The sequence below is a fragment of the Globicephala melas genome, chromosome 12, assembly GCF_963455315.2.
Source record: "Globicephala melas chromosome 12, mGloMel1.2, whole genome shotgun sequence".
Taxonomy (NCBI): Eukaryota; Metazoa; Chordata; class Mammalia; order Artiodactyla; family Delphinidae; genus Globicephala; species Globicephala melas.
In genome coordinates this window covers 10,815,163-10,828,116 of record NC_083325.1, presented here as the reverse complement: position 1 = coordinate 10,828,116, position 12,954 = coordinate 10,815,163, and the positions used below count along the sequence as shown (strand labels likewise).

At 46.0% G+C, this 12,954-nt stretch overlaps 1 protein-coding gene across 1 annotated transcript in view; it reads right to left on the bottom strand.

Moving 5' to 3' along the window:
• Positions 1–12,954, bottom strand: part of ACOXL (acyl-CoA oxidase like) — a 380,307-nt gene that overhangs the window by 246,464 nt on the left and 120,889 nt on the right. The window contains exon 9 of the mRNA XM_070046830.1: positions 12,160–12,194. Within this exon, the coding sequence (XP_069902931.1) occupies positions 12,160–12,194 (35 nt within the window). The remainder of the gene's footprint in view (positions 1–12,159; positions 12,195–12,954) is intronic.

The following is a 12,954-nucleotide window of genomic DNA, read 5'->3' as shown; positions in this document are numbered from 1 at the left end:
GCAGTGCCTCTAGGAACGTGACCTCGGGCACCTGCACCAGGGCCTCCGCTCTCCCCACGGAGGGGGGCCAGCCCAGCCCAGCCCGGCTTCCTACAGGCTCAGGGGACCCCAGACTGGAGAACAGGTGCTGGCAGCCCCTCCAGCACTCCCCGCCCTGGCAGCAGCCTTGTGGGTGAAGAATAAGGTCAAATCCAATTGCCTCCTGCTGAACCAATCCACTGAAAGGGCCTCACTCTACCCAGCACCTTTCGGTCCAAGAAGTCCACGGGTGACAACAGTCCTGACCACACCTGTGAACCGGCTTCAAGATATCAGCCAGTTAAACTGTGCGAGGTTACAGGTGTCAACTGTCTTTACTGAAGATGACTGAGTGAGCAAAACTAGGGAACTGGACACGCAAAACACAGCCTAATTCCGTATGCAGAAGCCCTGAGATCGTATCCCAAAGCACCTGGACACAGGACTGTCCACGTGGCCTCAGACTCGGTGGTCTCAGTGCAGAGGGGCCCGGGCTCTCCCCGACCTTAGCTCTCTTTACGTCATGTTTACTGAGGAATAACTCAATTACAGTGAAATGCACCCCTCCTAGGTGTTACAGTTCTACCAAAATTTAGAATAAGTCTACCATGCCCCCCCAAAATCCCTCATGCCACTTTCTCAACCCACCCCCAACCCTGGCAACCACGGACCTGTTTTCTTCCCTATGGCTCTCCCTTTTCCAGGATGTCATACAAATGGAATCATACAGCATGTGCTTCTGAGGGTGGCTTCGTTCACTCAGCACGATGCCTTTTTACTGCTGAGTATATTTCATTGTGCAGATGTGCCAGTGAAATGTGGGATGTGGAAGTCTGTTTATCCAACTTCCCAGGTGCAGGACAGTAAAGATTATTTTCCTTTTGGGGCTACCGTGAATAGAGGTGCTGTGGACATTTGCATACAAGTCTTGGTGTGGGTGAATGTTTTCATTTCTCTTGGGTAAGTACAATCTGGGAGTCGAGTCACTGGGTGGGGTACAGTAAGGTAATGCTTAAAATTACAAGCAACGGACTTCCCTGGTGTCACAGTGGTTAAGAATCTGCCTGCCAGTGCAGGGGACATGTGTTCAAGCCCTGGTCCTGGAAGATCCCACATGCTGGGGAGTAACTAAGCCCGTGAGCCACAACTACTAAGCCTGCACTCTAGAGCCTGTGAGCCACAACTACTGAGCCCACGCACCACAACTACTGAAGCCTGCGCGCCTAGAGCCCATGCTCCGCAACAAGAGAAGCCACCGCAATGAGAAACCCGTGCACCACAATGAAGAGTAGCTCCCACTTGCCGCAACTAGAGAAAGCCCACGCACAGCAACTAAGACCCAACACAGCCATAAATCAATCAATCAATCAATCAATCAAAATAAAATTACAAGAAACTACTGAAGTTTTCCAAAGTGGCCGCACCATTTTGCCTTCCCACCAGCAAAAGGGGTGAGAGTTCCGGTTACTCCATGTCCTAGCACCTTCCTATCAACAGTGTTTGTGAGTTTTGTGTTTCATTGCTGTGTTTCATTGGGGTTTTTTTTAAGCCACTCTGACCTGTGTGTAATGGTATCTCATTGTGGTCTTAATTTGCATTTCCTTAACGACTAATGATGTTGCACATCTCTTCATGGGCTGATGGGCCATCTGTAGCTCTTCTTTGGTCACGTATCAGTTCAAGAATTTTTGCTCATTTATTCAATTGCTTTCCTGTCAAAGGGTTGTGAGAGTTCCACATGTATTCTGGATACAAGTCCTTTATCAGATAAGTGTTTTGAAATAATTTTCTTCTGGTTTGTTTTTTGTCTTTTAGTTTCTTAGCAGTGGTTTTTCAAAGAGCAGATGTTTTTAACTTTGATAAAATCCATTTTACCAACTTTTATACTTTATGCTTTTTGTGTCTGAAGCAATCTTTGCCTGGCCCAAGGTCACAAAGATTTTCTGCGATGTTTTATTCTATAAAGTTTTCGGGAATTTTTTGCTTTTACTTTAGGCCCATGACCCATTTTTGTTCATTGTGTACACATGTTGTAAGGGATGGGTTGAGGCTTTGGGGTTTGATTATCCTTTCTCTGATGGGTTTCCTTGGCATTTTTGCTGAAAATCAATTGATCATTTACGTGTGGGTCTACTCGTAGACGCTATTCTGTTCCACTGACCGGTATATCTGTCTTTCACCAATACCACGCTATCTTGATTACTATTGTTTTAGAGTGTACGTTCTGAAGTCAGGAGGTGTAAGTCTTCCAACTCTGCTCCTTTCAAAGCTGCTTTGGCTATTCTAGCTCTTTTGCCTTTATATATAAATTTTTGAATGATCTTGTCATTTTTTGAATTAGCTTATCATTATACAAAACATTTATGTTTCTACATTTTCATTTGATTTGTATTGAATCTCTAGATCAATTTGAGTTGGGTGCCTTATCTTTTTGAAAGTAAAAGAGTGGTTACCTTTCAGAGATATTATAAAAGGAAGACCAACCAGTTCCTCCCAGACCTACCCATGCAGAATGGCTTTGCCAAATGGCCTTGGCTCGAAGGGCTGAGCTGTGGAGTTCACATGTTCTTATGTGGAGGGGCACATGTTGGGGGGAGTAAGAAGGCAGTCTGCCTCTCCAACCTGCTACCTGAGACAGAAAGGAAAAGACACAAAAAGGAAAAGACCTGGAAATTAGCCCTGAGACCTACAACAGAAAGGAATATGGTTCCTGGATAAATTGTTGAAAAGGAGGTGACATCTAAGGGGCCACTGGAGGGTGAGTAGGAGTACACTAATGCAGAAGAGAGGAGGAAAGTTAAGTCTTCAAAGGAAAATGCCAGAGCAAGGGGTAAAGGAGGCAGGAAACTCAGGGCTGCAAAATGGGAGGAGACAGAGGTTGGGCATGAGGTCTGGAGGCCCATGCTAAGGGTCAGAACGCTGTTCTCTACATATGGAAGCCCACGGAAACTCCTGAGTGGGAGGGGCAGATCTGTGTTTGAGAAAGATCCCCTTGGTGGCAGGCAAAAGATTTCCCTAGAGGCCATCTTGTGGAGATGGCAACAGGTATGTGATGAGCAGGCTTGACTGGGGAAATGGCCAGGATCCTGGACGAGAAGGTCCCTAGAAAAAAAAGCCACCAATTTGATACCAGACAAGAGATCAAAAGGGGATGAAGAATCAAAAAATGGGCAGAAGACCTAAATAGACATTTCTCCAAGAATACATACAGATGGCCAATAGGCACATGAAAAGATGCTCAGCATCGCTGATTAGTAGAGAAATGCAAATCAAAACTACAATAAGGTATCATCACCTCACACCAGTCAGAATGGCCATCAACGAAAAGTCTACAAATAATAAATGCTGGAGAGGGTATGGAGAAAAGGGAACCCTCCTGCACTGTTGGTGGGAATGTAAATTGGTGCAGCCACTATGGAAAACAGTATGGAGGTTCCTCAAAAAACTAAAACTTAGCATATGATCCAACAATCCCACTCCTGGGCATATACCCGGAAAAGACAAAATCTCTAATTTGAAAAGATACATGCACGCCAATGTTCATAGCAGCACTATTTACAATAGGCCATACATGGAAGCAACCTATGTGTCCACTGACAGACGGATGGATAAAGAAGATGTGGTGTGTATACTCAATGGAATATTACTTAATCATAAAAAAGAATGAAATAATGCCATTTGCACCAACATGGATGGATCTAAACATTATCATACCAAATGAAGTAAATCAGACAGAGAAGGACAAATATCATATGATATCACTTATATGTGGAATCCAAAACACTGATACAAATGAACTTATTTACAAAACAGAACCAGACTCACAGACATACAAAACAAATTTATGGTTACCAAAGGGCAAAGGGGGTGGGGGAGGGCAAAGGGGGTAGGAGTTGGGGATTAGCAGATACAAAATACTATATATAAAATAGATAAACAACAAGGAGCTACTGTATCCCACAGGGAACTATATTCAATGTCTCAGAATAACCTATAATGGAAAAGAAACTGAACAAGAATATACATATATTCTGGTGTACAGTCACTTTGCTGTACACAAGAAACTAACACAACACTGTAAATCAACCATACTTCAATTTTTAAACAGGGGTGGCGGAGGGGATGGAGAGGCACTTCCATGTACCCTTTAGTCCCCTGGACCCTGAAAAGCATCTACCACTTACCAGGCACATCCACAGCCCCATGCCGAGCTCTGCTGTACAACCTCGGCCCCCAAGGTCCTCACTAAGAGCATCTAACTCAGACACCCTGTGAACATTCATATTCTGCTCTCTGGAGGGCAAACTTTTGCATTAAGGTTATCTAAAAGCACAACCTTCCAAAAGATGGCTTTGCTTTTAAGATTATACCATTGGGGTTGAATAAATTTCTTGGCAACGCTGCGTATAAATCTGGTTGGAGCCTCATTGTGAAGTCTGAAAAACAGACAGATGGAACAGTCGGCCAGAGAACCCCAGTGACAGAAACAACTACTCCCTGGAAGGGGAAAAAAGGCCAGAATGGCATCTTTGTTTATTTTTACAGACTTTGGAGAACAACAGTCTCCACCAGCTGTCTCCACAAGATCAAACCAGCTCCAAATGGGAGTCGCTAGGTATTTGAAATCAACGTCCAATAGGCCTGATGGCCCTGTTTCTTGTCTTTTCCTCCCTTTGTATCTTAAGATGACAATTTCATTTGCTCATTGATGCAGCCTGTCCATTCAATAAATATTCTGCTTCATCTAGGAACTTCAAACTCTGCTTCTAATCTAAACCAGAAAACAAAAGTACACGACCCCTTCACTTCCTGCTGGGCCCTCTTGGGCTCGTTCAGAAACCAATACCTGAAGGCAGTCTCAGAATGACCTAAAATCAGGGGGTCTGCCTTTTCGGTGTAAGGCCACACCCACCTTAGTCCAGCTCAGGGCTGATCAAGCTATCAACTCGCCCACTTCCCTGGACTAATCACATGCAAGCTCCCCCATTCTCCCTTCCCCTTGCCAACCCTCAGAGGACCTCAAAACCTTTCAGGGGATTGGTACCTGTAGCTCCAATATTAGGTTTAGAGCACAGGCCTGAATAGGGTACTGATTCTATCCAAGAAACTGACAGAAAGAAATCAGTTGTGAGAATGATTTACCTTTAGCCTTCATCTAAAAGTCAAAACTCTGCGGCTTTCCATTTAACTATAACAAGCCAAATGGAAACTTCCCTTCCTTCCTCATTTACTTTTTTAAACTGAAGTGTAGTTGATTTACAACGTCGTGTTAGTTTCTGGTGCACAGCAAAGTGATTCGTGTGTGTGTGTGTGTGTGTGTGTGTGTGTGTGTGTGTGTGCCTGTGTGTATACATATATATTCGTCTTCATGTTCTTTTCCATTATGGTTTATCACAGGATATTGAATATAGGTCCCTGTGCTATATAGTAGGACCGTGTGTTTATCTGTTTTATATATAGTAGTTTGTATATGCTAAGCCCAAACTCCTAATTTATTCCTCCCACACCCCCTTTCCCCTTTGGTAACCACAAGTCTGTTCTCTATGTCTGTGAGTCTATTTCTGCTTTGTAAATAAGTTCATCTGTGTCATATTTTAGATTCCACACACAAGTGAAATATCATATGGTATTTGCCTTTCTCTGTCTGACTGACTTCACTTAGTACAATCGTCTCTAGGTCCATCCGTCCTTCCTCATTTATTAGGAAAGGACAACCGACAAAAACAAAAAACAGAGCAAAGTAATTCTGTCGGGGGCCACTTTGCTGCTCTCACACCTTGCTTTCATGAGCCTTTCTTGAAATATGGTCATAAGTGCCACATGCAAAAATTCCCTGCTGTTGTTGCGTGCGAGCTCTCCACCGTATCGGAGAATGAGCGCCAGAGCCGAGCCGATCCCTCCTGAGCCCGGTTCATCCTGGCCCAGGGGTTCCCACCAGGAGGGAGCAGGCTTCCTCGGGCTGCTGCCCTGTGACAGGCAGGAAGAACATCTAAACTCTCTTTCAATCTTGTAGAAAAAGAAAAAACAAAACACCCACACAGTGGGGAACAATTTCCCCGCTGGGCGGGTAGTGGGGCCTCTAGAGCTGTTACCTGCAAAGGGCACTTCTGGGGGTTACCCAGCCGTCACCACCGTGTGGATTCCACCCGAAAACCTCAAGCCAAACAGTGGGGAATGAACATCAAGAGACAATTTTCCACTCTGAAAAGTGACTTGACTTTACGAAAATAAATTAAAATGCCACGACAATAAATGAAACGCGTGCAGGACTTGCTGCCAAACACGTGGTCCGTCACGGGAGATGCTCTTCCTTGCTTGGTACATCTATACGTTGGGAATATGACTACGTCATTCTCCACTTCCTGGCCCCTCAGCCCCCTATCCGTGTAACACGTCACACACACACACACACACACGCACACACACACGCACACACACACACACAGAGAGACATGCACGCACTCCTGTATCACACGCATAGGTCTGGAGTAACAGGTGTAGCAGGATTTAGAGGCTGAACCATCATGCCTGGGGCAGGAGTGGGGATGGCTGGGGTGTGCACGTGTTAGTGAGGAGATGGGGGGTAGGGGTCGGGGCGGGGACTGGTCCTAACTCTGAGCACTGTTCACTGTAGTTCACTGTAACAAGGGAAATTTGATAGCTGAGGCACCAACGCAGATGCACAAAAACAAAACCGGGCACCCTTCGAGCAGTAAACTCCTTTCTTGCCGCACAAGAGCTCTGCCCCACATGTCTGTAGCAGCCTGAGAGGTGCTGCCTGCTAGCAGCGTTATCAGATTTTATAGGCTCCTTCCCCTCCTCCCACACTTGTGTCCCTTAAGGCCACCGAATCTGTCCCTCTTCATAGGTGAGCCCATCCTCCCAATACTGGCCTCTTGGAACCACATTTGCCTCTTCGCTCCCCTTCATCTCACCCCCACCTACTGAAGGAGTCTGCTGGGGTTTCTCCACCACCTCGCTTGGCCCCAGCCCTGCTGTTATAATTCTGGAAACAGACCTGGTGATTAGAACCAAAAGTCCCGAACTGTGTTTCCAAAAACATCCCTATCCACACAGGAAAGACCCAGGAAAACCCCAATCCCGGCATCTGGGCTCTGGGCAAACGTGACAAGGGAATTGGAAACCATTTCTCAATAGCAACCGTGAGCTTTTTTTCTTTTTTTTTTTTTTTTGCGGCACGCGAGCCTCTCACTGTTGTGGTCTCTCCCGTCGCGCAGCACAGGCTCAGCGGCCATGGCTCATGGGCCCAGCCGCTCCGCGGCATGTGGGATCTTCCCGGACCGGGGCACGAACCCATGTCCCCTGCATCGGCAGGCGGACTCTCAACCAGTGCACCACCAAGGAAGCCCGGCCGTGAGCTTTTGAAGTGACCAAGAACTATATAGACACAGATACAACCCCATTTAAAAAGTAATCAACAGGAAAATAGTACAGCAGCTCCTCAAAAGTCTACAAAGAAAATTACCATGTGATCCACCAATTCCACCCAAAAGAATTGAAGGCAAAGTTTCCAAGAGATATTTGTATGCCCGTGTTCACAGCAGCATTATTAACAATAACCAAAAGACAGAAACAACCCAAATGTCCATCGACAGGTGAATGGATAAAGAAAGAGTTATGTATGGAATGGAACAGTATACAGCCTTTAAAAAGGAAGGGAATCCTGTCACATGCTACATGAACGAACCCTGAGGACACTCTACTAAGTGAAATAAGCCAGCCACAGAAGGACAAATACCATATGATTCCACATCTATAACGTTCCTCAAGTCGTCAAATTCAGAAACAGAAAGTAGAATGGTGGTTGCTGGGGGCTTGGGACGGTGGTGTCAGTGTTCAGCGGGTGCAGACTTTCAGTCTGGGAGGATGAAAAAGTTCTGGAGATGGATGGTGATGATGTCTGCACAACAATGTGAATGTGCTTAATGCCACAGAGCTGTACACTCCCTAATCCTTTTTTAAGGGTTAAAATGGTAAACTTTATTTTTTAGATCACTTTTAATCTAAAAAAAATGACACAAATGAACTCATTTACAAAACAGAAATAGACTCACGAACATAGAAAACAAACTTATGGTTACCAAAAGGAGGGAGGGGGGACATGAATTAGGAGTTTGGGATTAACATATACACACTACAATATATAAAACAGGAAAAGAAGGTCCTACTGGGTAGCACAGGGAAATATACTAAATATCTTGTAATAACCTATAACGGAAAAGAACCTGAAAATAAATATATATGTATATGTATCGACATAACTGAGTCAATTTGCCATACACTTGAAACTAACACAACATTGTAAATTAAGTATATGCCAACAAATAAATAAATAAACAATATGGTAAATTTCTGTTAGGTATAATTTACCAAAAAAAAGCAATCGACAAAAGGATGGAAGTTTCAATTAATCTAAATAAGCTAGGAGGATTTTTAAATAGGGGACACAACCAGAAACCCACCCCCTTCATCTTCCTCCTCCTATGTGAGGACAGAGGTATGTGACAGGGCCAGGCAGCAGGAGGGACAGAAGAGGCACCATGAGGCAAAACGGTGACCTGCAGGTGTCTGAGAGGAAAGGCCGATTCCTCCTGTGCCCGCTGACCCCGGAGACAGGGCAAAGGCCATGGGGCAAGGGGCAGGTGGTGTGGCCCTGACCTGCAAGTGTCTCCTCAGTGACACCGTATCAAGTGTCACCCATTCCTGCAGACTGGAAGATTCCTCCTCACCACACTTGACGGCTGCTGTTGCGCTTCCTGGAATTTTTAACTCAGAATCCCCTGTTTCAGAAATAATTTTTGCAAAACACAACCTCTGGGGACTTCCCTGGCGGTCCAGTGGTTAAGACTTCACCTTCCAATGCAGGGGGTGCGGGTTCGATCCCTGGTCGGGGAGCTAAGGTCCCACATGCCTCGGGGCCAAAAAACCAAAAACATAAAACAGAAGCAATATTGCAACAAAGTCAATAAAGACTTTAACAAATGGTTCACATCAAAAAAAAAAAAAAATCTTAAAAAAAAAAAAAGCAAAAAAACACAACCTCTGATAAGGCCTCTGTTATTTTAAGATGTTGGTACCTGGACAGGTCAAACGCTCCTCACAACCTCTCCCCACCTTGGCTTGCGTCCATCGGATGTGGAAATTGGACATTTACACTTTGTTCGAGGCCCAGCCAAGCCAAAAAAGAAAAACAAAGTCTCCGGGTCATCCCTGAGTTACAGCAGTCACTTTCTAATCATTCTCTCTGCTCCTAAAGACTTCAGGCTCCTGGCAGGGGCACACGGATGCTGTAGCAGCCTCTCGTGAATACAGGCTTCGCTGGGCCACCGCTCACTCCGGGGGCCCCAGCCCCTGAGGCATATGGTGAAGGCACTGGGCACTGGCAAAGGAAGCTCAGTAGATACCTTCGCTTTCCTCCTCCCCCACCTCACTACTTCCCTTTGTAACTTATTTAGATTTGTCTTCGCTTTTTGCTGCATTTATGCAAATATCCATGACTCCCTGCTCTGAACCTGACGGCCCAGAGCTAAGACAGGAGACAGGACAGCCTGGAGGCAAACTTCCCTGGAAACACAGCCCAGGGGCAGCTCCCTTTGCCAGGACGTCCCCCATGAGAGCACAGCAGTGGCCTGGCCAGGAGGAGTGTGGGGTTAGGCTCCTTGGATGGAGCATGGACCCAGAAGGCAGATGCTCCCGTAGACAGACAACTGCTAGCCTTTCTGCTTGCCTGCCATCCAGCCTGGGCAGGGTCTTTGTTTTGAGGAGTGGGTTCTAAGTTTAGGGTTGTGACTGAACTCCTAGGGCTACAGAAGGAAGGCTGAGGCAGCCAGGATCCACCCCACCCCTCCACAGCCTCCCCATACGCTGCCTCTCCTCCAAATACATGTCAAATAGTCATTGAAAGGCTATGTGTTCTCAGGGACCTGTATTCTCAGCCTGCCCAGGCATCTCCCTGAGCCAACTGGACCTGCGTCCCACTCTCGCACTTCGGTGGAATGAGGATGGTTTAAGGGCCGCTGCCTCTAAGAAGCCTCCTTTGATTGGTTGACCCCCTCCTATGAGAACTGCATCTGTCCTGTCTTCTTCAGACATACCCCTCGTGTACCCCCAACTAGTGAGTGCCTTGCAGCAAGGACAGTCTTAAATTTCTTTCCACAAGTGCTCTAAATAAATACTCCAACACTCAGCTGGGCTCCATGGCAGAGCGCATTTCTAAATATGGCCGAACAAAGCTCTGCCACCTCTCATGTTCTTGTTACAACGTGACCGACACTCCCTCGGCCGAGGGGGGGCGGGTGTCTCTACTCCCTCCCTCTGAACACAAGTGGGGGCTTGCGACTGTGCCAACCAGTAGAACAAGGTGGAAGTGATGCTCTGTGAGGCTGGGCCACAGAACGGAGACAGCTTCCACATGGTTCTCTCTTTCCAGGACACTCACTCAGAGAAAGCCAACCACCATGCTGTGAGGAAGCTCAAAACAGCCCACATGGAGAGGAACAGAGACTGCCCCCCCAGCCACAAGCCAGCCTCACCCACCGGACACAAGAGCAAGTGAGCCTTCAGATGACTCGCCCCCCAGCCCTTGAGTCCCCCAGCACAGGCTCCAGACCCTGTGAAGCAGAGACAAGCCATCTTCACTGCCCTTTCCAGACCCCTGACCCACACACTGCACGGGCATGATAAATGGTCGTCCAGTGACAGTAGGCAGATAGGAACTGGGGCAGAATCCATAAATGTGGCCACAGGATGAGCAGCTCCAAAGCGCTGCCCTCTCTAAAATCGACGGTTTACCACCCGAACGTCCTTCTTTCCCTTCATCACAACAGAGCTCCTGTCCTTCGCTCCCTTAGGGTCATGGCTCAGGGTGGCTACCTTGCTACTCAGCCTCATAAACCTCTATCTACCAGCCACATTTCCTCAGTGAGGCGGGTGCTCTGGGGAAAGAGGAACAAAGGGGAATGTTGTTTACAATCCAAGCGAAGTGCTTTCTTCATGGTGCACCCACCACCTCCATGGGGATGTGATAGGGAAGAACAAATCTGACCCCATACTGAATCTGTTTCTTTTACTTTAACCTTTTTGTACTCTATGGCTCTTGCTACAAGTTAATCAGTAAAAGAATGTTGCCTATAGCCTGGAATATACAGGGTAGCCCATTCTCAAGGCTCTGACCTTTAAAGGTATAACACTTTCCCATTCATAGAGATAAAAAGTTGCAGAACAGAGAATAACATTTGTCTTGTTGGAGGTTTATAGGAACATTGTGCCCTGACCAACAGGACAGCTGCAAGAACAAAGGATTCCAGCATCAAGAAGGCTGCAACAACCAGCCACACCCCCTCCCCTTTTAGTATAAAAGAAGTCTGAATGGATCTTTGGGACACTAGTCCATCTTCACAGTCTGTTGGCTTTCTGAATAAAGTCACTAAGCCAATCCCTCGTGTGGCTTTCTGGCCTCATTTCTCATGCATGACATCCCTGTTTCCACTTCTCACCCTTGGACAGAGTCCACTCCCAGAAATCACGTCGGGTCCCTGCCCTAGAGCATTACATTTTTGACTTTAAAAGAAATGGGCAGGGCTCCCCTGTTGGCGCAGTGGTTAAGAATCCACCTGCCAATGCTGGGGACATGGGTTCGAGCCCTGGTCTGGGAAGATCCCACATGCCGCAGGGCAACTAAGCCCGTGCGCCACAACTACTGAGCCTGTGTGCCACAACTACTGAAGCCCATGCACCTAGAGCCCGTGCTCCACAACAAGAGAAGCCACCGCGATGAGGAGTCCATGCACCACAATGAAGAGTAGCCCCTGCTCGCCGCAACTAGAGAAAGCCCACGCGCAGCAATGAAGACCCAACGCAGCCAAAAATAAATAATAGATAAATTTTTTTTAAAAAAGAAATGGGCTATCTACCACAACTTTTACGTAAAAATCTTATTCCTCCAAAGAGTGATTAACTCTCACCAATCAAGCAACTAGAACAATTTCATCTAATTGCTATCACACTGACATCACAGATAGAGCAGCCACCAAAATTAAGCTCAAAAACTTGTAGACTGGAGCAAACCAAAATCTATAAATCAGTAAGGATACTCCTTAAAAGAGAAAAATGTAACTTTACCTGTGGCTATAGCGAATGGCTATCGTCAACCCAAGCTGCAATTAAAAAGAGAGAGGAATACATATTAAATAATATCAAGCACATGCTGAATTCACAAGAAAACTGATGTAACGCGCCAACTTTTTTTAAACATTTCTTAAAACACCTTCCTGCTAATGCTTCCTAAATAACACTTTTTTTTTAAATAACATGTTTTAATGATCGATCTTTAGTTTCAACTTAACTCTTAAAAGGATAATGGTATTTTGAAAGGGTCTTAAGCAGGGTACAATATTCCATCATGGATTAGACAGAAGGTGTCTCTCATCAGGAAAGACTTCCAAAAGGCTCTTTTTTGCCTTTTTAAAAATGCTTTAATGTTTATTTTTTATTGAGGTGTAATTGACAAAAGGGTATGTATTTAAAGTGATGACATATACACATACACTGCAAAATGGTTAACACACATTAGCACATTAACTAACACATTCATCGCCTCACAGAGTTACCTTTTATTTCTCTTTTTGGTGAGAACACTTAAGATCTGCTCTCTTGGCCACTTTCAACTGTGCAACACAGCATTGTTAACTACAGTCACCATGCTGTACATTAGACCCTTAGAACTTATTCTTCTTAGCCCTGGAAGTTTTTACCCTTTGACCAACATCTCCCCACTTACCCCCACCCTGCAGCCCCTGGCAACCACCATTCTACTCTTTCCATGAGCAAAACAGGGCTCTTTCAGCTCTGAGACAAAACCGTGAAAAGATAGGACTGCAGAGCGGATCTGATTCTGAGGTTTGCATTAGGAGAGCA